Here is a 27936-nt window from a genome sequence, read left to right as displayed (position 1 = left end):
GTACTGTTGTGGATAGATGGTGAAGGCAGGAAGGTAAGGCACTGATCCACGAAGTGCCAGTACATTCAACAGGCTCAGATGTATAGTCTCACCCAGATGTTCACGATAGGCGGGAACCCGCAGTGCGGGTAACGCCGCGGCTGGTGGGTGGAGTTGGAGTGCCGGATCGTAGAGGTACTCACAGAATGAAGGCATCTTCCTGGTGGTAGAATGGTGGGACCGAAGGTCCGTGGTGCAGGATATAAAGGTAGATTGGGTACTCATTCCTCGAGGGCCTAAGTCCAAAATGCTGAAAGTAGAATAGAGAGAAAAGACTCCCGAGGAGCAGGTGTCTTAGTTAGTAGGGATGTGAATCGTTTTCTGACGATTTAAAATATCGTCCGATATATTTTAAATCATCAAAAATCGTTAGAGGCGATATACACTAGGAATTCCCCCGATTTATCATCAAAAATCGAAAACCGGGGGAAGGGGGAGGGGAAGGGGGAGGGCGGGAAAACCGGCACACTAAAACAACCCTAAAACCCACCCCGACCCTTTAAAATAAATCCCCACCCTCCCGAACCCCCCCCCCAAATGTCTTAAATTACCTGGGGTCCAGTGGGGGGGGGTCCCGCTGTGATCTTCCACTCTCGGGCCACGGGTGCGTTAAAAGAAATGGCGCCGGCGCTACCTTTGCCCTGTCATATGACAGGCGCCATTTTGGTTCCTGTCCCCCGACGTCACGAGCACAGGAGATCGCTCCCGGACCCCCGCTTGACCCCCAGGGACTTTTGGCCAGCTTGGGGGGGCCTCCTGACCCCCACAAGACTTGCCAAAAGTCCAGCGGGGGTCCGGAAGCGACCTCCTGCACTCGAATTGTATTTGCCGTATTGCAAAATGGCGCTGGCCGTACGGCCATACGGCCAGCGCCATTTTGCAATACGGCAATATGGCCATACGGCCGGCGCCATTTTGCATTTTGCAATACAAAATGGCGCCGGCCGTATGGCCATATTGCCGTATTGCAAAATGGCGCTGGCCGTATGGCCGTAGCCATTTTGCAATACGGCAAATACGATTCGAGTGCAGGAGGTCACTTCTGGACCCCCGCTGTGGCAGCGGAGGAGGAGGCTAGGTATACCTGGAGGTACTGACGTCATGTGGTGGGGCCGCCCCCGAGGTTCCCGCCATGACGTGTATTTGAGTGTAGGAGATGTGCGCGCTCGCGCCCTAGGAGGCCACGGGAGTGAGCATGGCAGATGGGGATGCAGCCGTCTGCAACCGATGGACGCAACAGACGTATCCTGATTAAATTGTAAGCTCCCCTGAGGTGCAATTTGGTAAATAACTTGGCCCCTTGAAGTCTGTCAAAAAGTTTGGCAATTAAAGGCAAAGGATAATGGTCCTTCTGGGTGATCTCATTGAGACCACGGTAATCAATGCACGGTTGGAGGGAGCCGTCCTTTTTCCCCCACAAAGAAGAATCCCGCTCCAGCGGGCGATTTGGAAGGGCAAATGAAGCCTTTTGGCACATTTTCTTGTATGTATTCTGACATAGTTTTAGTTTCAGTTAATGCGAGTGGGTAGACCCTTACTCAAGGAGGCTCTGTGTTAGGCAGCAAGTTTATTGCACAATCAAAAGAGCGATGAGGAGGAAGGGTGTCTGCAGCCTTCTTAGAAAACACATCCGCGTAGGAGTACTGTGGTGGAAGGAACATTGTAGTAGCAAGCAAGGTATGGGAGATACAATCTCAAAACATTTATTATGGCAGGAGCTGCCCCATTGAGTCAGTTGTAAGGTACTCCAATCAAATTGTGGGGAGTGTTGTTTTAACCAAGGTAGTCCAAGGACCACCGGATGCATAGCCTTGTCCAGTACCAGAAATGATATAGTCTCTGTGTGCAAAGATCCAGTACGGAGTCGAATGGGAACTGTGGAGTAAGTCACTGTTATGTTTTGTAAGGTTTGGGTGGACCCTTGGACACTGTGGCAGCTGACCACGCCCACGGGGGGAAGTCCCGTGAGGGGTCACAGGTCAGGCTCAGCTCTGGACACACAAAACATAAGAACATAAGAACATAAAAACATGCCATGCTGGGTCAGACCAAGGGTCCATCAAGCCCAGCATCCTGTTTCCAACAGTGGCCAATCCAGGCCACAAGAACCTGGCAAGTACCCAAAAACCAAGTCTATCCCATGTTACTGTTGCTAATAATAGCAGTGGCTATGCTCTAAGTCAACTTAATTAATAGCAGGTAATGGACGTCTCCTCTAAGAACTTATCCAATCCTTTTTTAAACACAGCTACACTAACTGAATTAACCTCATCCTCTGGCAACAAATTCCAGAGTTTAATTATGCGTTGAGTGAAAAAGAACTTACTCCAATTAGTTTTAAATGTGCTACATGTTAACTTCATGGTGTGCCCCCTAGTCCTTCTATTATCCAAAAGAGTAAATAACTGATTCACATTTACCCATTCCAGACTTCTCATGATTTTAAACACCTCTGTCATATCCCCCCTCAGCCATCTCTTATCCAAGCTGAACAGTCCTAATCTCTTTAGTTTTCCTCATAGGGGAGCTGTTTCATCCCCTTTATCATTTTGGTCGCCCTTCACTGTACATTCTCCATCGCAACTATATTTTTTTGAGATGCGGCGACCAGAATTGTACACAATATTCAAGATGTGGTCTCACCATGGAGCAATACAAAGGCATTATGACATTTTCCGTTTTACTCACCATTCCCTTTCTAATAATTCCCAACATTCTGTTTGCTTTTATGACTGCCGCAGCACACTGAACCGACAATTTCAATGTGTTATCCACTATGACGCCTAGATCTCTTTCTTGGTTTCTCTTTCAGATTATATCTTTATTTAGACAGTTTGTGAAGCCACCAGAGGTGGCGGTAGTGAGTAGAAGATGGAGCCTGGCTGGGCCAGTATTCCTCAGGGCGCTGGAACAGCGGTTCCTCTGGTAGCAGTGCTGTAGTGAAAAGAACTGAGAGAATGAGTACAATAAGACATTCACAGAGTCCCCAGTATGGAGAAGCCCCGAGAAGGGAAGAGCTGGCTGTTCAGTTCGGAGTTAACAGTCTCGAGGAGCGAGTACCTGGTTCCAGGGAAAGCTCTGAGAGAGCGATGGTAACCCACTGATGTAGTTGGCAGTGATGACTTCCAGGCAGAAGAGAGTACCGAGTAAGTCTGGGAATGAGGGCCCTCGAGGAGCGAGTACCGGTTCCAGACTGTCACCTGAAAAACAAAGGAGAGAGCGAGGCCCCCGAGAAGCGGGTACACCTGGTAAGTCCGAGGAGGCAGAGTAGCTTAGATAGAGTAACCCTTTCCCTTGCTAACTCGATGTGTTAGCAAATTCTAAGACCATATATATCCGTCACGGGTGACGTCATATTCGGGGGACCCCCCCGAGATTCGTGCCATCGCCGGTACTTCAGTTGGGGCCGCGCCGCGCGCGCGCTCCTAGCCCTCCAGGAAACATGGTGGTTTGCAGCATCCAGCCAGTCCGGGGACGCTGGAGGACTTCAGCAGAAAAACACCGCGGCAGCCAATCTTCCCGTGGACAAAGAGGGAGGCGCCAAAGAGGTAAGGAGGGCGGAGAGAAGGCGTTGAGAACCGCCGGACACAACACTGGCTCTCGAGGAGTGAGTTCCAGATCCCTAGGAGCAGAGACTTGTTGGCATGTACTCACGCAGCAGTTCCACATAGGAGATGGTACTGGTGCTGGAACAGAGGCAGGCACTCGAGGAGCGAGTACTTGGTTACAGGGAAACAGCTCTGACAAGTAGATGGTAGTAGTACTCACAGATGGTGTCTGTAGCGAATTCTTCCAAGTAGAAGAGGAGATGGACACGGGCAGCGAGTCAGGGAACATAGGCCCTCGAGGAGCGAATACTGGTTCCTGATAGCGACTTGAAAGAAGCAGAGAGGGCAGCGTGACGTCATCACAGGGGGATGCCCCTGAGGTTCGCGGCATAGAGGAAATAAGAATGAGGGCCACGCAGTGCATGCGCCCTAAGGTACCTGAGGAGCATGACGGGAGGCAGCGCCCAAGCCGGTACGGGGACGCCGGAGAGGACGGCGGGAAAGCGCCACGACACCCAGACGTCCACAAGGAGCAGGAGGAGTCACAGAAAAAGAAAGGTAGGTAGAGTGAAGCCGTCGGGCAGAGACGGTTGCAACAGTCACTTCACCTGGTAAAGGTTTGCCTTGAATGGTTGAGAGCAGCAATGGTGATGGGGTGCTGACGGTGGGGACCCGAAGGTGTTCCACTAGTTGTCTTAAAATGAAGTTTCCCCCAGCCCCAGAGTCCACCAATGCTAATGTATGAAATTCCTGATTGTCCGAAATAATGGAGGCAGGCAGAGTTAACGTAGGAGATGGTGAAGTCAGGCCTAGGAGTAGTCCTCCGGCAGAACCTAGGCCTGGGAGTTTCCGGGACAGAGCGGACAAGAGTTTACCGCATGTCCCAGTTGGCCACAATACATGCAAAGGCTGGACCGTTTGCGACGATGCCTCTCCTTTGAGGATAAATGGCTACAGCCCAATTGCATAGGTTCTTCTTCCTCGATGCGTTGCGTAGAAGCGCTCTGGGTTGATGGCATGGAACGACTGCCTAGTGTTCCTGGTGCCTTCTTCTTGGATCCTTTGGCCTCTTGCGAGCGTTCACGAAGACGGCAGTCAATGCAGCCAGTGAGGTCTATGAGAAAGTCCAGAACCTCCGGAAGTTCTCATGCTGCTAATTCGTCTTTGATACGCGGGCTTAATCCTTCAAGGATGATGGCCCGTAGGCAGCCCGAGTCCCAGTGCAGCTCGGATGACAAGAGTCCTAAATGATGACGTAGATGAAGAAGTGTAGCCCCAGAGATGGCCTTTCGCCCAGGATTGTCAAAGACGGAGCGGAAAAGGGCGAGGAAGCTGGACAGATCTTGGAGGATCGGGTCTACTCGTTCCCAGGCCAGCGCCCTCCCATCTAGAAGGGATAGAATATACATAGTCTTGGATACTACATCAGGGGAATATGAAGGTTGTAAGGAAAAGTGCATGTTGCACTGGTTCAAGAAACCCCTGCATTGCAAGGGATCACCTGCGAAGCGAAGAGGTACCGGGAAGGACACTGTAGGCAGGATTGGTGACTTGAGCGAAGTAGGACCTGGCTTGGCAGATGTCAAAGCAGAGTCCAACCGGCTGTTCAGTTGATTTATGACATTAGCCAAACTCTCCAGAATCTTTTGCTGTTCAGAAATTTGTTGGGCCTGGCCAGGGATGGCATGGAGAGCTGAGACCTGTGCAGGGTCATTGACTTTGCAATATGTTAGGTTTTGTGTGTGTTTGTGGGCCGTTGGCCCGAGGTGAGAGATGATACCGCCCACGGGGTGGAGCCCCATTGAGCCTCACCATTGGGAGGCAAGGTCTGGTAGCTGGATACGTAGCACAGCAGTAGCTGGAGAGAGAGAGAGAGAAGCAAGGCCCGGATGTAGCTGGTATGAAATCCCGGAGGGTGGAGCCACGGGAGCATCGGCAGGTAGCTGACATCAGTATTCCAGCACAGAGGGCCCTAGAGTCTCTTAAAGTACAAGTAGGTGCAGCCTGCAGAGCGGGGGTACACTGGCAAATCACACAGTCACAAAATGGTGCCAAGGCCAAAGAGCGGAGTGCACCAAGAAGGGTCCTCTGTAGAATTAACACAGCAATGGTCTGCAGAGTGGGGTACACCGTTGAGACGTTCTCTGTAGAATTATCATGGCAATGGTCCGCAGAGCAGGGTACACCCTTCCCCTGTTGTGACCATTGGGATGTTCTCTGTAGAGTTATCACGGCAATGGTCCGCAGAGCGGGGTACACTGACAAAGTCCTCTGTAGAATTATCACGGCAAAGATCTGCAGAGCGGGGTACTTCACTGCAGAAGAGTCTCCGACAGAACAGCTGATGTCCAAGGCGTAGGCCCTCCGAGGAGCGGATAGCTAGAGATGATGGAAGGGCCCCCGAGGAGTCTCACGCCAGTGAAGCAGGAACCGGAGGAGAAGTCCGAAGTGGTAGTAGCGGATTCAGCAATGAGGGAACTCGTTGCCAAGTCATTGAAGGTCAGGGCCAGTGGGCTTAAGAGGCTGAGATAGATGGCTTCATCCGAGGGGGACGTCCCCGAGGTTCCCGCCATGACGTGCTTAAGGCTGGCCCAGGAGCACACACACGCGCGCCTAAGGGACTCTGAGGGTAAGATGGCGATCGGCAGCGTCCTCGCTGCACAGGGAGGTCCGAGAACGGAGGCAGGAGGGTCGGAGGTAACTGGCGGATGCCCCAATTCTCTCCAAATGAGACAGAGCAGTGAAACAGGAGGTGAGCAACAGTTGTCGCAGCCGTCTGCGACCGACAGGCGTAGCAGGAAAATTGTGCAAAGTCTTATTACATAAGAACATAAGAACATGCCATACTGGGTCAGACCAAGGGTCCATCAAGCCAAGCATCCTGTTTCCAACAGTGGCCAATCCAGGCCATAAGAACCTGGCAAGTACCCAAAAACTAAGTCTATTCCATGTTACCGTTGCTAGTAATAGCAGTGGCTATTTTCTAAGTCAACTCAATTAATAGCAGGTAATGGACTTCTCCTCCAAGAACTTATCCAATCCTTTTTTAAATACAGCTATACTACTGCACTAACCACATCCTCTGGCAACACATTCCAGAGTTTAATTGTGCGTTAAGTGAAAAAGAACTTTCTCCGATTAGTTTTAAATGTGCCACATGCTAACTTCATGGAGTGCCCCTTAGTCTTTCTATTATCCGAAAGAGTAAATAACTGATTCACATCTACCCGTTCTAGACTTCTCATTATTTTATTTATTTATTTATTTATTTTAAATTTTTATTTATAAATCTTTACAATAATTAAACAAAGAATACACTTTGTATTAAGCATGGTTAAAGTAACAATAAGAAATTGTTTTTAAATACATTTTAAAACGTATTAAACAAAAAGTCCAATACAATCATACTTCAACATTGCTCTTTAACCTCAAAAAGAAAATTAGAGGGGAGAGTACTTTCTATCATTTAGAGAAGATTACAAATAATATTTTCAAGAATCAAAAGATGGGAATGCCGGTACATTTTTAACTTTAAATCCCAGCTATATTAACCTATGGCTGTGTTCTGTCTTCTACTACTCAGGAACTGTTTCAGATGTTCCGGAATAAATAAAATAAAAGTATTATTAGACAACTTTATTATACAATGACATGGGTAGCGGAACTGAAATTCCGCCCCAATTGCTGTTACTTCAGATTTAATAATAAAAAATTTTTTAGTCTTAACTGTGTAGGTCTTGCGAGATCCGGATACAGTCGTATAGTCTGACCATGAAACAGAACATTCATATTTTTAAAGTATGCCTTCATTATAAAGGAAAAATCTTGTTCTGAATAACAAGATATAAATAGTACAGCTCTGTCTACTATTTCCAGATCTGAATTTTCATGATATTGAGTCAGATTAAGGAAGTCTGGTTTTATCTCTCCCACTTTTTGCACATTCGTTGCTCTCTGTGCCAGAAAGCTTATCTTCTTAAGAGAAGGAATTTTTTCTTCTGGGAATTTTAAAACCTCTTTAAAGTATCTTTTCAAAGTTATCCAAGGTAATTCACCCAATATCTTAGGAAAGTTCAGAATTCTTATATTAAGATGTCTCAAGTAATTTTCAACTGCTTCCAGTCTGCGTGATATGATAGCATTTTCACGAGCAAGTCCTCCAGTGGACTCCTGTATATTTTTTATGTCCAGTTTGATTGATTCAGTGGTTTGTGTCTGCTGCTGCAGAACAAAACCATTATCTTGTATTACCAAGTCCATTTTTTTCCTCCAAACTACCCACCCGATTCGTTTGTTCCCTCAGCAGAGAATGTTCAAGATGGCGGCTGTTATGGATGAGAATGTGGACCCCTGTTCCGAGGTAGAGTCAGCGCTACCTAAAAGGGGACAATCCCCTTAGGTCTCTACCGTCGAAGGGCGAGGCCGAATACTGTAGCTGTTGAACGAGGACTTCACCCTGGAAGCTCGAGATCCCCCCAGGAGGAGCCTGTAGGGATCTGGCCGCTGGGAATTAGGAGACTCCTTTGAAAACTGAAGAAAGTCTGGATGCAGGCACCTCCTGCAGGTGGTGGGATCCAGACGGCTGGCGCCTCCAGCAGGTCGTAGTAGTCTAGGGAACGGAGTCACGAGTAGTCCAAAGCCGGTCCGAGGATTCGGTACACAAGAAGGGTCGAAGTCCAGTCCAAGGTCACAACAGGGGAAGGGTCCGAAGCCAGTCCAAGATCACAACAGGGGAAGGGTCCGAAACCAGTCCAGAGTCAAGCCAGGAAACCACGAATGCCGGTCCAGAGGTCAGGAACCAAGAAGCAATCCACGGAGCAGGGAAGCAGGGATGAAGAACCAAGAACACAAGCACAGGATCCAATCCAGCCAGGAACCTTGATACCAAGGCAAGGTCTGAGGACCAGACCTTGCCTTAAGTACAGGATGACGGGGGAGGAGTCTCAGTAGGAGCCATGACCATTTCCTGTCATGGCTCCTTTAAGAATAATCTTCAACCGCGCGCGCGGCCCTAGAAAAGACAGCGAGGGAGGAGCCAAACCCTCGAGGAGCCATGTTGCTGAGCCTGGACGCAGCAGCGGCTGCAGGAGATGGCAGAAGGGGCTGCCTGCAACCGCAGGAGCCCTCGACAGCTCCCGATGCCCGGGTAACTATTTTCTTCGCGACCACCGGCCCGGCCCTGCTTGCGGTCCGCGCGGCCGGCGGCCATGACACCTGGCCCCGGTTGCGGCTTGCTGCGGCCGGCGGTGCTAACAGCAGCTTGAACGGTGTGCTGCTCACTGCTCTTGTGGAGATTTCTTAGTAATACCCGGTTTTCTTGTTAGACCAGGCTATTTCCTCTACCAAAATGCCACATAAACGCAAAGGGAGAGTTCGAGTTTACCCAGCGGAACAGACTACTTTCCCTGAGCAGAGGTTGATATCGCATTACACTGTGCCGATACAGACAAGGACGGGGATAACCCCCTTGGACGGAGCGAGCAGAGGAGACTCACTGTCATCGGGGGATGTCATACTGTCCCCGCCCACCCCCAGACCACCTCTGAAGGCTTCCTCACCGAGTACCTCCATGGATGCAGAGGTGGGGGATGGTATTGCCGTCCCCATACGCCCTGAGTTAGCTGGGATCTATGGAACTAGCCCGGATGTGCTTGCTGTCTCAGGAGCCTTGGTATCTCAGTATCCTGGAAGTGAAGGGGCAGTAGGTGGTGTCAGATCACTTGCCGGAGAGGAGAGAGCTGCGAGAGGAGATCCTGGAACATTAAACCTGCAGCCGGAGGATTTATCCAAACCAGAGGTGGTTACAATGGACTCCTTATGGGAGATAATGGCAGGTATGTCGAAGCTGCTGAGGGAACAAACGAATCGGGTGGGTAGTTTGAGAAAAAAATGGACTCGGTAATTCATGATTTTAAACACCTCTATCATATCCCCCCCTCAGCCGTCTCTTCTCCAAGCTGAAAAGTCCTAACCTCTTTATTCTTTCCTCACAGGGGAGCTGTTCCATTCCCTTTATCATTTTGGTCGCCCTTCTCTGTACCTTCTCCATCGCAATTATATCTTTTTTGAGATTCGGCAACCAGAATTGTACACAGTATTCAAGGTGCGTTCTCACCATGGAGCGATACAGAGGCATTATGACATTTTCCATTTTATTCACCATTCCCAACATTCTGTTTGCTTTTTTGACTGCCACAGCACACTGAATCCACGATTTCAATGTGTTATCCACTATGACGCCTAGATCTCTTTTTTGGGTTGTAGCACCTATTATGGAACCTAACATTGTGTAACCATTAAATTTCATCTGCCATTTTGATGCCCAATTTTCCAGTCTCACAAGGTCTTCCTGCAATTTATCACAATCTATCACCGGGGTAAGGCCTAGCATTTATTTGCTCTCCTACCCCAAGCAGGTCCTCCCGCCGAACACGAGGCCAGCTGTACCGTCCCCCTTGAATCACCCCTGGTACCTAGCCTCTAATTCCTGCTCCCCTTTCCTACCCCTCCCTCTCCAAACACAATATCCCAACCTAACCCACTTCTCACTCTACCCCTCACCCACAATGGCCACCTCACGCCACATCCCCAAGATCCCGCATCGCCACCAACAACTCCCCTCCACACAACAAGCACGTCCTTTCAGACGCCTTTCCAACATCTCCCTCAACCCCAACATCATCTGGTCTGCTATCACAATGATCACACTTTTCCTACTGAACGCCCAATCCATCACCAAAAAAATCCCCATCATACACGACCTGCTCCTAGACTCCATACCCGACATCTTCTGCATTACTGAATCCTGGCTAAAAAACACCGATTCAGTACTCCTAAACCAACTACCCAGAAGTAACTACAACATCTTCTCAATACCCAGACCTAAGAAAAAAGGAGGCGGTCTCCTCTTCTTAGCACACAAAAAACATAAATTCACTTCACACGCTTTGAACCTACCACCCCCGTTTGAGACCAACCTATTCAAATCAAAAACCCTCCAAATACTCCTTCTCTACGCACCCCTCGGTCTACTCCAACACAACCTCTCCCCCTTAATCGAAGCCATAACCTCCCACATCAACCTACAGGAACCGGCCATTATACTGGGGGATTTCAATCTCCACATAGACACCACCCCCCTCTCCCACACCTGCAATCTCCTCCTCTCCACCATGTCAGCCATTGGATTCTCCCAAATCATCAACACCCCCACCCAAAAATACGGTCACACACTTGACCTACTATTCATTAACAGCAAAATAACCACAATAGGCACACCATCTACCACCCCAACCCCATGGTCTGACCACCACCTCATCAAAGCCAAGCTCCAGATTCAAGCACGCCCCACCAAAATGGAAAAGCAAATCATCGAATTTTCTAAGCCCTGCTCTAGCGACGATCTCGCCGAACAGCTACCTGAAGCCCTAAAGAACCTCAACAAAGATGACGCCAACACTGCCACAAACTCCTGGATATCCATCAACGACAACTTAGCCAAAACCCTATGCCCCACAGTAAGAAAAGAAATTAATACCTCTACAAAAAACAAATACCCATGGTATACACCAGACCTAAAAAAACTGAAACAAAACCTAAGACAAATCGAAAAAAAATGGAGAAGATCCCCAACACCAGAACTGAAAAACAAATATAGATCACACCTGCACAAATATACCACAGAGCTCAACACGGCAATGCGAAATTACTATGCAACAAAGATACACGAATACCAATTCAACCCCAGGACCCTCTTCTCCTACGTCAAAGACCTAACCAATTCAACACCAAATGACTCAGCCACCGACATCCCCTCCATCTCCAGTGAAGAGCTAGCACAATTCTTCAAAGACAAAGTAAACAACATCATATCCAAGATTCCACCAACCACCACAACTCACCCGGCAACAACGGAAACACCCCCACTCAACTCAACATGGTCACATTTTGCCCCAGTGGCCTCAACAGAAATAGAATCCATCATAAAAAGAACCAACCCCGCCTCTCACCCATTAGACCCCATCCCTATCAAAACCTTAAAACTTATCAGCAACATCATCACCAAACCCATAACAGAAATCATCAATCTGTCACTCGAACAAGGAATATTCCCAGACAAACTCAAAAACGCAGTAGTGAAACCCATCCTCAAGAAACCTCAACTCAGCAAATCTGACCCAGCCAATTACAGACCAGTCTCCAACCTTCCATTTATAGCAAAGATCCTGGAAAAAACTGTCAATAATCAACTCACGGAGCACCTTGACAACCATAACATCCTACTACCTGCACAGCACGGTTTCAGAAAACTATTTAGCACCGAAACCCTCCTCCTCACTCTCACAGACACCATCATCAGAGGACTAGACGGCGGTCAGTCATACCTTCTGATTCTCCTCGACGTATCCGCCGCCTTCGACACCATCAATCACAAAACACTCCTCTTAAGACTAACAGAGATAGGGCTACGAGATAACACAATCAAATGGTTCGAGTCATATCTTCAGAACAGAACATGCAACGTCAAGATAAAGGTATCCGAATCCCACAGAATAATGCTTACACATGGTGTACCACAAGGCTCATCACTCTTCTCCACCCTATTTAACATCTACCTCCTCCCCCTCTGCAAGCTCCTCTCAAATTTAGATGTCACCTATCTAGTATACGCCGACGATATACAAATCTTACTACCCATAAATAAATCCATCGAAGAATGCCTAAAGAAATGGCACCAACTCAGCATAGAGATCACTCAAATGCTATCCCACCTATCACTATGCCTCAACCAAAGCAAGACAGAAATCCTGCGTATCTCCAATGACTTCATCTCAGCCCCCATCAACCTCGGCACCTATACCAACGCAGAGGCACATCTCACACCAGCCACAAGAAACCTAGGAGTAACTATAGACGATGAACTCAACCTCAAACATCACATCTCTAACATCATCAAAGATGGATTCTTTAAACTGCAAACCCTAAAAAAGCTCAAACCCCTACTACACACACAAGATTTTCGGGCAGTACTTCAATCAATTATATTTGCCAAGCTGGATTACTGCAATGCCATACTCATTGGACTACCCGAAACTACAATCCGACCCCTCCAATTACTGCAAAACGCAGCTGCCAGGTCCATCACCAACTTAAAAAAATGCAACCACATCACACCCACACTAAAAGAACTCCACTGGCTGCCTATCGCCCAAAGGATACAATATAAAACCCTAACCCTCATACACAAAAAAATTAACAAAGAGATGAACTGGCTAAACACCGCCATCCGCCCATACTCCTCCCATAGAAACCTTAGATCCTCTGACACTGGCCTACTCATCGTTCCCAGCGCAAAAAATGCACACCTCTCCTCCACCCGAAAACGAGCCATATCTGTAGCCGGCCCCTCCCTCTGGAACTCCCTCCCACCCCTCCTCAGAAACGAACCCTCCACCCAAGCCTTCAAAAAACAACTCAAAACCTGGCTCTTCAGAAAAGCATTCCCCCCTGACACATAACCCTCATGGATCCACCTGGTCTCCTTCCCGATACCCTTCACTCGTCCTAACTATTATGATCTTCAACCGAAATGTTCCTGATACATCCGTTTGATAAAGTGCCTCATTTTAATTATTACTGTTTTTTACTAAATTGTCTCATCACGAACAAATGCATCTTCTCATGTATTTCCCGTAATGTATAATTTCTACCTACAACGTTTCCTCTCGTTATACACCCTATTCCCCAATCATTATGTAAGTCACCATGTACAATGTAAATTACCTAGATACCTAGTAAGTTACCTAGTTACCATGTAAGTTGCCATGTTATAATGTTGCCATGTTATAATGTACCATGTAAGTTGCCATGTTATAATGTAAGTTACCGAGTTTCAATGTAAAATAAGCAGTCCTCCTGCCTTATTAGTTTATTGTTCCATGTGAACCGATATGATATTTCGATCGAATGTCGGTATATAAAAACAGTTAAATAAATAAATAAATAAATAAATAAATAAATAAATAAATCTGCTTGTGATTTAACTACTCTGAACAATTTTGTATCATCTGCAAATTGTTGTTCCATATATTTACTGTATCTCAGCTGTTCCTCTCTCCTTACTCCGTTCCAACCTCCAAGTTCCTGTAACCCTCGTTCTTTGTAACTTACTACTTACCACTTCCCTTAACTCTATCAGTAGCTCTCTAGCTATGATTATTGTTAAGTTAAACTCCCATGTTTGATGTGAACCGATGTGATATGACATGTGTCATGAATGTCGGTATAGAAAATAAATAAATAAATAAATAAATACCAGAAGTGCAAAATTGTATTTAAATTAGCAGTTAGAGTCATGGCAATGCAAAATTATGCAAAGCAATTCATTTATAATGGCTGCATAATATACCTATGCATGAAATTAGTTTTACCTATGTGATTTCACAAAAACTTTAGCTACACATCAATGAGAAGTAGTTAAAGTTTTTGTGAAATGTTTCATGCAAAAGCTAACTGTGCTGTTTTTATCCAACTCATTTGAATGCCAGTCCCTGTAGAAAAATATTATGCATTATTTAGTAAAGTCTGCATGAAGTTTGGTGCACTTTAATACATTAGCCTCAAAATTAAAACACGAAAGATCAACAGCTATCTTGGTAAGACCCTGGATCTGGTCTGGCTATATAGTCAAGGCAAATCCTATTCATGTCATAATTCCATTATGCAACTATTGCTACAGGACAGAGTGCAACACAAGCAAAACATATTAATATCTACAATGAAAAGTTTATTACCTGCTCAATTTTTCTGCCACTCATAGAACCACTTTTATCAATAACAAAGATGACATTTTTGGGGAGTTTTGGCAAGTTGGGAGGTGCAAAGTAGTGCACAAAATATCCATTTACAATCTGAAAAAGACAGACAAATATGCTGTAAAAATTTCATATACTGTTTTATTTATTCATTTATTTAATTTGGCGAGTGTATAGGTTGCTTAATTTGTAAAACACCCTAAGTGGGATAGAAAGATAAACATAATCAATTAAAATACAAAACATACAATCATTATAATACATACAAAAAAAACCCCATAATACAACACAAAAGTTAAAAATAAAATACCAAAAACAAGTTCAAAAAATTAATTCATAAAATAAAAACCAGTAAATAACTAATAAATTCTAAAGCCCAATTCTTATAAAGGAAAAAAAGTTGTCCATCGTTACATATAGAGAGGCCAATATACTAAACTGTGCAATCTTTCACGCAAAATGACATTTTGTGTGAAAAATTTCTCAAAATGAAAAATGTGTGAAAATACAAAAAACTGGTTATTTTGTGCAGAATTTTTCACAAAAATCCCTTGTGCAAAAAATGTTACAAAAGTTATCTTCACAGTGGTCAACATTCATGAGTAGTCTGCTACGCACAAAAGTTTATTTAAATCCCTCCCTGAGCTGCTACAATGTAAAATCAGCTCATTGGGGGCAACTTTCCAAAAATGATCATGCAAATAGGGCTTCATGGCACTTCCATGAAGAGCTGCATGATCTTAAATGGTTTGCATGACCAAGATGAGAGCCTCCCAAAAGTGAATTAAAGTCCATGGTGAACCAGTAGCACTACCTCCTCCTTCTGAGGCCTGAGCCTGAAACCCCTAAACCCTCATGGAGCAAAAACATGCCTTAGCAATGGGGTTGGTTAAATCCCTCCCCAAGCCCCACCTCTTATCCCTTTAATACATCCAGAAAGTAAAAAGGGGCCCCCCACATCCCCCCCCCTTTTCTATGCACTTTACATCTTCTACATCTTCCAGAGGCAGGATTGATGCCCACTAGCTGCTATTTTCCAAAATAGGATTGCCAACTGGCTCTAGATTCTCATTGAAAACTATAATAAGCCAAAGCCTCTGTAGTGAATCCCCCTATAATAAACACAAAATAACAGAATGGGGAATCAATAATACTTCGCCAAACTCTGGTGTCCATTACCTCTTCTCCAGGTGATAACCACTCTTAGGTTATAACTCAAATTGTGAACAAGTACCGTTTTGCTTTATGAAACTACTAAATTTTTAATAATTTTTGTTGAAATTTTTTTTATGCAAATAAAATCTTGTTGAATAATCATTCAAATTACTTGTTAGGTAAACGTTCAGGTTCTGCAAATCTCCTGCGCGGGCATGAGTCTCAACTATAAATTAAGAAATCTGTGATTAAAACAGTAGCAACTTACAGCATTAAGCAAGATAAGTCTTATGAGTTTCCGCATTTTTATAAATTGAACAGATTCACATTGGGAGAGTTGCATAACCCAAACATTTACCTAATTTGAATGATTATTCAACAAGATTTTATTTGCATTAAAAAATGTCAACAAAAATTATTAAAAATTTAGTAGTTGCATAGAAAGCAAAATGGTACATGTTCACAATTTGAGTTATAACCTAAGGGGTAGATTTTAAAAGGTTGCGCGTGGGCGTATATGTGTGCACGCTAACCGGTGCACGCACATGTACGTCCAATTTTATAACATGCACGCACATGTTATAAAATCCTGGGTCGGCGCACGCAAGGGGGTGCCTTCCCCCGTTCCCTCCCCCCCTAACCTGACCTTCCCACCCCTTCCCCTAACCTTTCCCCCCTAGCCCTACTCTAACCCCCACCATGATTTGTATCTTACCTTTTGCGCCTGCAGGCATGCGATCCTCCAACACAGCAGCAATGGCTGCTGTGTCGGAGGCCTCTGGCCCCGCCCACGCCCCACCCCCGGACCTCCCCTTTAGTAAAGTCCCAGGACTTTCATGCGTCCCGGGGCTTTATGCTCCTCACCAGGCCTTTTTAAAATAGGCCCAGCGTGCGTAACCTTTTGAAAATCCAGCCCTAAGTGTGGTTATCACCAGGAGAAGAGGTACTGGACACCAGAGTTTGACAAAGTATTATTGATTCCCTGTTCTGTTGTTTTGTGTCTAGATTCTCAAGACAGATTGCTCTATTGCATGCATGGATGTTTAGTTCTACTTTCCCTATTGACTTCCCTAAGAAAGGCAAGACTACAAGTCCCTGCATGCAGTGCGGTAAAACCAGAACTGGATCAGCCTGTTCTGAAAATACGGAGTGGGTTGGCAATCCTATTCCAAAATGGCACCAGCTGATCCCATTCATTCCCTTGCATTTGTATGATGCTTTTCATGTACTTAAGGAAAGGACTAGTGATGTGCCTTCATTTGAAACGAATGGGTAATCCAGAACAAAACAGGACATGTTTTGTTTTGTTTCATTTAAACTAATGGACAGTGCCCCTGAAAATAATTGTTGGCGTTCATTTTCAGATCCAATTCAGGTCTTTATGGCAAATAAAACTACAGTTTATTTTCTACTCAAGGCAAGCCACTGAAGCCAGACAGAACATATCCAGGGTAGGTAGGAAGAAGGAAGGAACAGGCAGGGCCAGTGGAAACACTAGGTGGACTAGGCAGCCTGCTTAGAGCACCACAGGTTTGATGCGACCGTCTAATGCTTGAACTGGCCGTGCTCAGATGTGGCCTTCAAGCAGCAGAGCAACACTCCATGGACTCTCCCTGTTATCAGGACCAAGGCAATTGCACCTCCTTTTTCACAATCATGCAGATAAAATTTGCATTGAATCCTATGGATAGTTTGTGATATAACTCCAAGTTTATAGTTTTGATTTGTTTGTTCTTGTATTGCATTATCACTGATACCCCAGGACATTCTAATCCTAAAGATCAGCCTTTTATGGAAGTGCTGAAAAAGAGCAAAAAGCAGAATATAAATCTAAATAAATAAATAAAAACCTGCTTGTTTTTCCAAAGCAACAAAATATACCCATGGGACTTTCATACACTTCTATCGATACAACTCAGATTATTAATGCTGTCAGTTGTACTCATGGTATAATATCACTGGCATCCCTATGTACAAAATATGCCCTCAAGTCAAACAGCTCCCTAAACAAATTTCTTTCTATGGATGACAGTCTGCTTGTTATTCCATACAGAAAATTGTAGGTTGACTAGATACTCCATGATACCACATGGAGATGATAATGGATGATATGAGGGTTAAAAGACGTGCATATTTTAAACTAAATACATCTTTTGATAAAAATAAATCCACACAAAGTACATTAATGATGTATGCCTGAATTATACAGTCTGTTAGTATTTGTACAGTATGTGGAAGTGCAGAAATACAGTATACTTATGATAAATGCCCCGGAAAAAATCCCAGCTCACATTCCAGCACAGAAAGTGTTGTTTTTTTGTTAATAGCAGACCCAATAAAACAACATAACACAAATTAGACCTCAAATATTTCTGCTATTTACAGAGCCTACTGTAACACTTACTGTATAAATCTAAATAACTAAGTAAGAATTCTATTATAATTGTGGAATTCAATTATAGTGCGATGATTGCTTCTGATGGATATTAAAAAAAAAAAAAAAGCAAAGGCCAGAGAGTTAAAAGGAGTCTTTAAAACAGTGCTTCATAAATTTTGGATATGTAATCCGCTTTGAGTGATCTTTTTGAACTGGGAAAGCAAATGAAAATATACATACCTGTATATAACATTAAAATGCAAATACCTGTATGTCACTGGTTGACGTGCCACTTCTTTTCACATCATAGCTAACAATCAAGTCTCCATCAATAAGGGTATCTTCCTTATCAGGGCTTTTACGCTGCTGATCTATTGTTGGTTTAAATAAAACGTGAGCCTAAAAAAAGTAAATGAAATAAACCAAATTGTAATCTCAAGGTAACCTGGAGGAGACCAGCCCAATGCCTCGGTGCTATGCAGGGGAGCAGGGTCCGATTCCTGAGCCTAGCAGCTGCTCTCTGGGCCAGTCGTGGCCGGAGCTTCTGCAAGACAACGTTCACAGTCCTGGCAGGAAAAGAGAATCTCAGCCATCTTGCAGTGACAGCACTTAGTGGCCAGACTCTGGGTATACCAAGTTCCAAAGGGAGGCGTGATTTGCGGCCTTGGGCAGAAGGCTGTTGTAATAGCCTGTGATATGACAGGGAAAGAGATATAATAGTGAAAAACTCTGGATAGCCATGAATAAGGATGCGTGGTGCGACTGCCCTAGTGGAGGCCCAGTTCCAATTCAGCTGAAAACCCAAATGAGCAGGAGGAAATATTTGGACCAACCAAATGTAATCATGAAAAACTTCCTAGGTGTGAAAACGTGGGTTTGCTAGAAACACACACGGTACCTTGTCTTCTTTCACTGTCTTCGTGACAACTTCAGATAATTCGTTTGTCATGAATGTACTGCTAGTATCCACAAAGCTGATGCCCTGTGGCTCAAAAATATGTACGTCGATCTGAAACAAATAAAGAAATAGAAGGCAGAAGCTATAGCAATAGTAATAATAATTAATCCTAAAAGTATACGGTAAGGAAAAGTAGAAAAACTTCAATTAGGTGCTGAACTGGGGGATGAGTCGGGAAACTATTTTGGCTATTGATGACCAAAATTTGTCTGAACTTGTTTGCTACTTCCACTACATAGAGTTAGGATTTTACTAAAATTGAGGGGGGTTGGAGAGTTTAAGTTAAGCTGGGTGTTTCTGGTTTTGGAAAAGAGAAGGAATTTAGGTCCCAGTTTGTTTAAAACAAAGTGCCAGCAAGATTTTCTTTGTCCTATGACAGTTTAAGAACATTGGGGATCTATTTGTTTCACCGCATTAAAATCGAGAGTGTATGCGGGTTAACACATCCATTGTAAAGCACATGTTAGCAGCATATCCAACACCCAATTGATTAAAGGGAGTAATGCTTTTAGTAAATCATGTGTTAAATTCGGGTTTCTGGGATAGTGATCAAATGGCCTGATTTTCTAAGGCTTTTCTCCCATTCTGTCTCTATGGGAAAAATGCTTAGTCACAGGACGATGCAATAAATTGCATTCAGCTGAACACAGTTTTATCTGCATTTGAATGCACATTTTGCAAATGTAAATATGACTAGCGATGCAGGCAAGAGTTTCACTTGCACAAAATATGCATTTAAAGCTCTGCGTCTGCTTAGTGTCCTCGCATGGAAATTCCATGCAAATGAAGGTATTAAGCAGCACTCCTCGATGCAGAGAGGTCCGCTTGGCCTATCCCAGGTTTTCTGAGCACTCAAAAATGTATCCCTGGTCAGAGATGGAGTTAGGTTTCCATTGCTGATCCTGCCTGAAGGAGAGTGAAGGACTGCCATGAGCAGTGATTGCACAATAGCCGGGCCAGGGATAATGAGAGATGTGTCATGCACAAATTAGTCAAATCTGCACATCCAGGATGCGCCGTGTCTCCCTTAGCAAGATTTAAGGTCAGGGGATGCTGACACTTCTGATGGACAGATATGCTACTTCTCCTCAACATGGAAGGGGGCTCTGTACAGAAAGACAGCAGAGCACTCTCATGGAGAGGCACTTTTAGCCACAGTATGCTATGACTCTGTTTTGCAAGACATGCCACGAATCCATGGGAATGTCTCGATCTTATGACGTGCATTCAAAGCTTCCCTTGCTTCTAGATAAGATGGCTGCCCCTTCCAGGCACTTCCACATTTACCCCACCTCCACCCTGTCCGAACCGAGTCACTTGTCCGCCATGCATCACTCAGCGTCAAGCTGCTTTAGGCATTTGCCACACAATAAGTTCCTTGCAATAGGAATAACATGCTGTATTTTAAATACTATACCTTATTTTCCCCCCAATAACATCAAAACGGTAATGAGCTGCTTTGCATGCAAATGCTTTCCAAATCCATGCAAAGCAGCTCATTACTAGGCAATTTCATGGTTATAAAATAACACCAAACGATTGAAAACCATATTATCTTCATGAAAGTTAGCTACAACTCTGGAGTTGTAGCTAACTTTCCCCAGGAGCATAAAGATGCTAGCACACATCCCAATGCTTCTGGTACAGTGTGTTAAAGGGCTGGAAGTTCCCTGTCCCAAAGTGTAAAAAACCCTGATGGTCTTGTAAGACCCCCCTCACCCCCACTATCCTATCTCCCTGCTGCCTCTGGAGGTGGCCCCAATGCAATACATTTTTTAAAAAAGCTTCAGTTGCATGACGTAGGCCTCTCCGTTCCTTTCTGAACATCGCCTCTATGTCCAAATTTCCCCCCATGCCTCCTGACTCCTCCCCAGGCCTTCGGACCCCCTCCCCTCACCCTAACCATCCCCAAACCATCCCCTAACCTCCCAGCATTTCTGTTAAGCCCTGGTGGCCTAGCGGGACCAAGAGTTCCCCCTAGGCTCTGGACCCTGCACCATCTCTGAAAAAATGGCACAGGCTGGTTATTATCTTACACCTCTATCACATGGTTTCAGCCACTTCTTGTATTTTTATTTTTTTCTAAAGATAAGTTTACCTGGAAGTGCTTGACAAGCTGTTTGGGTTTGACCTTGATCTGCAGTTCATACTTCCCCAGCACTCTCTTTAATAACTCTTCATAGATCAGTACAAATTCAACCTTGCTGGCCGCTGCTATGTTTACTGACACTTCAAACTTTTCCATTTTCCTTCCAGTAGCTCTGAAAATATGTGCAATATTATTTGATTTTTAATTCTTTTATATTTTTTTTTTACTCTAAAAGAAAATGCTTCCAACTGAAGAGAGAAAAAACTGTTTAAATAAAGTGCAATTGTCTTAACAGTGATCATTTTCTGCTGGAAATAGTGAATGGTGAGAATTCACATTGTTCACTGCAATTAATGGGCCATTTAAAGTGAAATCAGGCCATGGGTTAGGAAAATGGACGCTCGTAAACTGAGCGCCCGTTTTCCTAACCTGACCACTGTCAATACTTTTTTTTTTAAGTTGCTGCTTTCTGTGGTTCTTCCAACTTAATATTGTGATGACATTAAGTTAGAAGAACCACAGAAAAGTAGTATTTTCTGCTTTTCTGTTCAGGTTTTGGGGCACCTCAAAACTTAACGCGGGGCTGGCCTTCATTTTTGAGAGTTCAAATGTGCGTGTCAGGAGAACGGTTATTTTTTTCATTGGGGGTAATAGCTAATACCCTCATTAACATGGCATTTACATGGTACTGATGGGTCTTCCTAAAAAGAGTTTACAACGCTTACAGGTGGTACAGAATATTGCAGCAAGTTTGATCTTTGGTCTCCCACATAGGGCGAGTGAAACACCTTTGTTAAGACGTCTTCGTTGGCTACCTATTGAAAAGCGAGTTAATTTTAAACTTGTAACTTTATTGTATAAGGCATTGAATGGAGAGGTGCAGGTTATCTACAAGATAAGATTAAGGTATTGCGCCCATCGGTCACAGGTGGCTGCGACCTCTCCTGCTTACCTCTTTTCTATATGCAGCTCCAAATCTGGGAAAGAGGGTGGCCTGTGCATCCCCACGACGACCCTCATGGCGTGCCCAGGACGGCGTGGGCACTCCCGGCAGCCATCTTACATCCGGGGTTTCCTAGGCACGCGTGCGCGCGCGCCCTGCCCCATTCTTAAAGACGTCATGGCGGGAACCTCAGGGGTGTCCCCCACCACATGACGTCATCCACATACCATATTTAAGCTCAGCTGAATTCTTGCTATTCGAGTTAGCAAGGATTCCCATCCTGCTATTTCCGCCATTCTGGGACTTCACTTCGCTGTCCTTCGGAATGACTCAGGTACCCGCTCCTCGGGGGCCTTTCTGCACTCTAGGCTATCTGCTCCTCGGAGGGCCATTCCACTGCCTCACTTCCTACCAGTGAGTTCCTGCATCGTATTGGAGGACCTTGCCGTTCCTGCCTTGGGCCTCCTTGATGCCGTCTTCTATCTACATTCAGAGTCAGCGTGAGTACAGTACCTGCACCTCTACCTTTGTGGCACAGATCCACGGGTTATCCCGCTTGCGGGCTACCACCGGAACCCACCTGTCTTGTGCTCCTGTTTCTCCATCTTCCAGCCATCCTGCACCATGGGGCACTTCTGGAGCTACCTGCACAAGCCACACCTAGAGAAGGTATCCACTGGTCTACTCCGCTCCGCGGACTCCATCATACGGACCAGACTACGGGTCATACTTGCTGGACTGACTCCTTAACCTATTCCAAGACTCATCATTGGCTGTATAATAAAGTTGTATCCTCTGTTGTCTTTCACTGCTGAGACTTCACCTGTTGTGGCAAGAGCCCACAGGGCTCCTCCCTGTGGGCAGAGCCTATGCTTGCCACGACCCAAGGGCCCACTATAGTTCAAGACCCACAGAACGAAACATAAAGGTTATGCTCCTACCCGCAATCTTCATTCAAAATCAACAGTGTTGGTGTTAGTTCCATCAAGACAAGATGTATATAAAGTTTCATTTAGGAAACGGATGTTCTCAGTTAGTGGCCCAGAGTTGTGGAATTCGTCTCCACTGGGGGTGAGACTGGTGCAGAATTTCCTCAATTTCAGAAAAAAGGTAAAGACGTGGCCTTTTCCATCTTAGCCCAGGGTTGATTTAAATTGCATACAGTACAGATAGCTAGTGTTGAAGTATTTTGTTCTGCCTTATTTGAGTATTATGCATTTTTACTTGTTTTTATTTGTTAGAATTTGTATTCACTGATTGTATTTTTATTGGATTTTGTTGTGAACTGCTCTGGCCAGATTCGGTATCTATTAAGTGGTATATAAGAAATGAGAAACAAATAAATAAATAAACACATTTACATGTGATGAGTGCTATTAGCCTCATGCTGGTTTCAGTGCGCATTTTGGACTCACTGATCCCCTTATTGCATCAGGAGTTAAAATGTGGGTCCAACTGAGGGTTAACCTGTGTGCTAGCCTAAGCACACGATATTGCATCAGAATATACATTTGTTTTGTTTGTTGTGCAATTGAACCATGGCACTTGTTGGATTGGTTATGTTGTAAAAAATCTTTAATAAAAAGTTAAATTTAAAAAAGAAATATATAATCTCACAAACTACATTTGAGTAACTTGTCTAAAGCCCATTATCTTTATGAAGGTCTCAGTAATAAAATCAGGCTCTTTACGTCTACTGAGTGTGATTTTCTTTTTGTGACACGAATTATCTCCACAACTGACAAGGGTTCTATTATTATTTGGTCACTATAATTTGCCACCATTCCTCCCTGTTCATACAAATAATACAGTCACGGAGAGCACGGATCCTTCTCATGTGCGTACCTTGCACTTATTTATTTATTTAATTTATTTAAAATTATTTATATGCCGTTTTTATAAGTAGATGTAATCAAAGTGGTTTACAATAAAACATACATAATAAAATACCAAAATTCAACAAATTAAAAAGGTATAAATCTAAAAGACAATATATAACATATAAGCAGAATAAACAAAATCAAGATAAGGGGTAACAGGCAGAGGGTAAGCTGGGAGGAAGAAGCGTATAGTTAAGCAGTATGGATGGGATTAAAAGCGCATTTAAAAAGAAAAGCTTTCAAATTCTTTTTAAACTCTTCACATTATCAATATGTCTCAAATTTTCTGGGATGGAATTCCAGAGTTGGGGACCAGCAACCGAGAATGCACGATGTCTAATAATATCAAGAAAGACAATTTTGAAGGTAGGCACTTGTAAAAGACTTTTTTGAGCAGAGTGTAGACTTCTGTTAGGTTTGTAAATACGAAGTTGTGAGTTGAGTCAGGTCAATGAATCGTCAAATAATAAGTTTCAAAGAAAACCAATGTGGACAGTTTCTCGTACCAAATTTTCAGAAAAGTATCTGCATCTGCATTGTTTCCAAGTACACGGGCTATTGGAAAACAGCACACATAACATCTCTGAACTAACACAACTAATAGTATTAATCAAAAACTGAAACTTGGTGGCAATAATTATGCATTATTTATCAATAACATTTCCAAACAATGCATTACAATGTGTAGGGGGTATTTACTGCTCACATAAGTGCCAAGTTGAAAGCTACTTTTTCCAGCAGAATTTACACTAATTTTTAAAGTGAAAGTATAAGTCAATGTACAAATAGTTTTCTGGTGAAAAATGTATATCATACTTTTGAAAATGCAGATGTATGCATGTAATTCCATACCTTTCCCCAGCCTCTTCCATGGGAATGCCTCTTCCCACTGCAGGTAAAGTATGCACATACTTTCACCCTCATATAGAGAGGGCAATTTTAAAAAGGCCTTTTCTGTGGATAAAACACTGTTTTTCCTTTGGAGCTGGCTTTTAAATTTTACCCTCCCTAAGTCATGCACTGTTCTAGATGACTCGATACAGTGGTGCATGTTATCATATAGAATCTTTCACATCTAGGCTAATGGCTCACATTTAGCTCAAATGATTGATATTTGGGTCATTACCATCCAGCACTGGCTGTTCAACAGTTCATATGAAATGAGTTTATGAACTCAGTTTAGTCCCCAATGGTAGGTCTATATCCAAAACCTAGGATCTCTTCATTTCCACTCACCCAAAGATTGTCATAGATTAGATGGAGGGCTGACAGCAACCTGCACATAAATGTTCTCTCACACACACACAGTAACATTCATATATTCACTCTCATACGCTTCACACACATGTATCATCATTCTCACACATGCGCTCACTCTTATGACTCAATCACCCACATACACAAACTCATTCACATTTCTCCCTCTTCTACTTGCACACTCACACCATGCCCATTCACACTGGTATGCCAGCATACACTCTCTTCTCTGCCTCTCATATCCATACTCATTCTCTCTCCTTACTTTGAACCCACCTGCCAAACCAGCATCCTCTTTCCCCAGACTAGCGAGACCAACACTTTTTCTCTTCCTCCTTCTGCAATGCAGGTACGATGCTGCCGCTATTTCATCATCTCTAGGCAGTCCATTGCTGCTGCTCTTCCTCCTTCTGCTCGAAGGGCCAATGCTGCTGTTATGCTGGAGATAGACCCTTGGTCCGAGGTAGGGTTGACACTACCCGCTGGGCAAGTCCTATGGGTCCCCACTGTCAGGAGGCGGAGCTGACTAGGAGACGGAGGCCGACTGGAGCTTCGCCAATACCAGCCCTCGTTCCCCGCAGGTTGAGCCCTTGGGTGCCGGAGCCAGCTGATCTTAGGCAGGTCTCCATATGATGACTCCCAGTACAGACATGGAAGGAAGCCAGGAACCAGTGGAAGTATCAAGGGACCGAGGCAGGTCTGGACAAGGCAGGGATCCAGAGACCCAGAAGCCAAAGGAACAGGAGCAGGAACAGGTGGGCGCCCAGGTAGTAGAGGCCGAAACCTAAAGGCCAAGTCCAGGGCGTAGTTCAATGTAGCAAGGGTCAAAGCCAGAGAGGCAATCCAGAGCGAAGTCCAACGAAGCAAGGGTCAAACCAGAGGATCAGTCCAGAGCGTAGTCCAACGAAGCAAGGGTCAAAGCCAGAGAGTCAATCCAGAGCAAAGTCCAACGAAGCAAGGGTCAAAGCTGGAGGATCAGTCCAACGAGACAAGGAAGGGACCAAGGTACAGGTCAGGAACAGGAACCAGGAATAGAGTCAGGATCAGGAACCAGGAACAATGGGCGAGCATACAAGCAATGTGGAAACCTGTTGCCAAGGAGAGCTCTGACTGTCAGAACTCGCCTAATATAGTCCCAGGCCGATGACATTACTGGAAAGGGCTGGCAGCCCTAGCATGTCATGGGCTCTTTAAATAAACTAGAGGGGGCCGGATGCGAGGAGAGGACGGTTGTGGTGTCTCTGCCACGTTTCAAGGCCTGCCAGCAGCAAGCAGAGCCACAAAGAGGAGGGCAGCACTGGAGGCGCTCCCTCTGCATCACCGGGGAGCCAGAGCCTGCCCCAGGCAGGGCGGCAGGACTGGGTAAGGAAGGCCGGTCGCGAGCTCCGCGGCCGGCCGACACAACAGCTGCTCATTTATTATTCCCTGCAAGGGGGGCCAGTGCTCCTGCTCGTCTTGTCCTCCTCCTGCTGCACTTGGCCCAACACTCTTCATCTTTCTCCTCTGGTCATGCGGGCTGATGTTCCTCCTCCTTTGGGCCTGGACTGCTCCAGCAGCTTTTTTGTACAGGGCCTGCTTCTACAGCAGCACCCAGAGTTTTGGGATATTGGCCTGGAGTCCTAGAAATTCATTCAGAATTCTTGAGTCTCCAGGCCAAATTTGTAGAGTTCCCAGGTATATTCTTATCTCTAAAATCACCATCAAAGTTGGCAAATAAATGACTAGGCATAGAAACCTTTTATCCCTTCAGGAAGCTCCTTCAAAGAGTATATCAGTAGAGTGCTATGGGGAAGTTAATGCTCTATGAATAAAGGCCTTCTATTAGCCAGTGATATTAATTTGCCATTTATTTTGATAAAACTAAATCCACTAAATAAATCCTTAAATAGTTTTAGCAATTAAAGTTGTGACATGCCTATACATTCGGGAAACTGAGATTGCCACTTACTTAATTAGACTGGCACTTTGTCCCTGGGAAACTGCAGTGTCGTATTGTTTCTGGGCATCCTCTTTTTCCTTTATTATTCCAGGGTATACAACTCCATCAATGGTCCTGAAATCAGAATATGGGAGTGTAATGACCAGTCATTGATGCTTAAGAGAACTAGGAATCTAGAAGTTACAAAGATTTTACATATGGCCATTGGCCAAGTAATAGCCAACCAACATCCTCTGATTTACCTCAGTTACCCATACCAGAGAGTCTTGAATCATTTTTTCAACTACTGCCAGTGTCTGCAACAACTAAGAATTCCAGTAAAGAGGTTACAAATTTATCAGCTTAGCTGAATTTCTTGTTTAGGTGACTCCTCAGTACTCCTTTGCTCTTCTCATAGCCTTGAATGAAAGGCAGGGTAGAAATAAGGCAACAATTAAAGAAGAACATACAAGAAAATGAAACCAGACTAGAGGAGCAGCTTAGTGGTTAGCACAGCAGGCCGCAAGCCAGGGTTCAAATCCCACTGCTGCTCCTTGTGACTTTGGACACACTTTACTCTCCATTGCCTTAGGGGTAGATTTTCAAAGAAGGCGCGTTGGCGTACTTTTGTTGGCGCTCCAGGCGCAAACAAAAGTACGTGGGATTTTAGTAGATACGCGCGGAGCCGCGCGTATCCGCTAAAATCCTGGATCGGCGCGCGCAAGGCTATCAATTATGTATAGCCGGCGCGCGCCGAGCCGCGCAGCCTACCCCCGTTCCCTCCAAGGCCGCTCCGAAATCGGAGCGGCCTCGGAGGGAATCCTCTAATGCCCTCCCCTCACCTTCCCCTCCCTTCCTCTACCTAACCCACCCCCCCGGCCCTGTCTAAACCCCCCCCTTACCTTTGTCGGGGGATTTACGCCTCCTGGAGGGAGACGTAAATCCCCGCACGCCAGCG

General features: G+C 44.9%; 1 protein-coding gene across 1 annotated transcript in view; it reads right to left on the bottom strand.

Annotated features, from left to right (window-relative positions):
- Positions 1 to 27936, bottom strand: part of LOC115090396 (inter-alpha-trypsin inhibitor heavy chain H4-like) — a 236158-nt gene that overhangs the window by 195197 nt on the left and 13025 nt on the right. The window contains exons 3-7 of the mRNA XM_029599426.1: positions 27009 to 27113; positions 20990 to 21152; positions 18832 to 18942; positions 18201 to 18332; positions 14381 to 14497 (exon numbers count right to left, since the gene is read on the bottom strand). Of these exons, the coding sequence (XP_029455286.1) occupies positions 14381 to 14497; positions 18201 to 18332; positions 18832 to 18942; positions 20990 to 21152; positions 27009 to 27113 (628 nt within the window). The remainder of the gene's footprint in view (positions 1 to 14380; positions 14498 to 18200; positions 18333 to 18831; positions 18943 to 20989; positions 21153 to 27008; positions 27114 to 27936) is intronic.

This window comes from Rhinatrema bivittatum, chromosome 4, assembly GCF_901001135.1.
Source record: "Rhinatrema bivittatum chromosome 4, aRhiBiv1.1, whole genome shotgun sequence".
NCBI lineage: Eukaryota > Metazoa > Chordata > Amphibia > Gymnophiona > Rhinatrematidae > Rhinatrema > Rhinatrema bivittatum.
The sequence above is the reverse complement of the archived record's forward strand: the minus strand, read 5'-3'. Positions and strand labels throughout refer to the sequence as shown.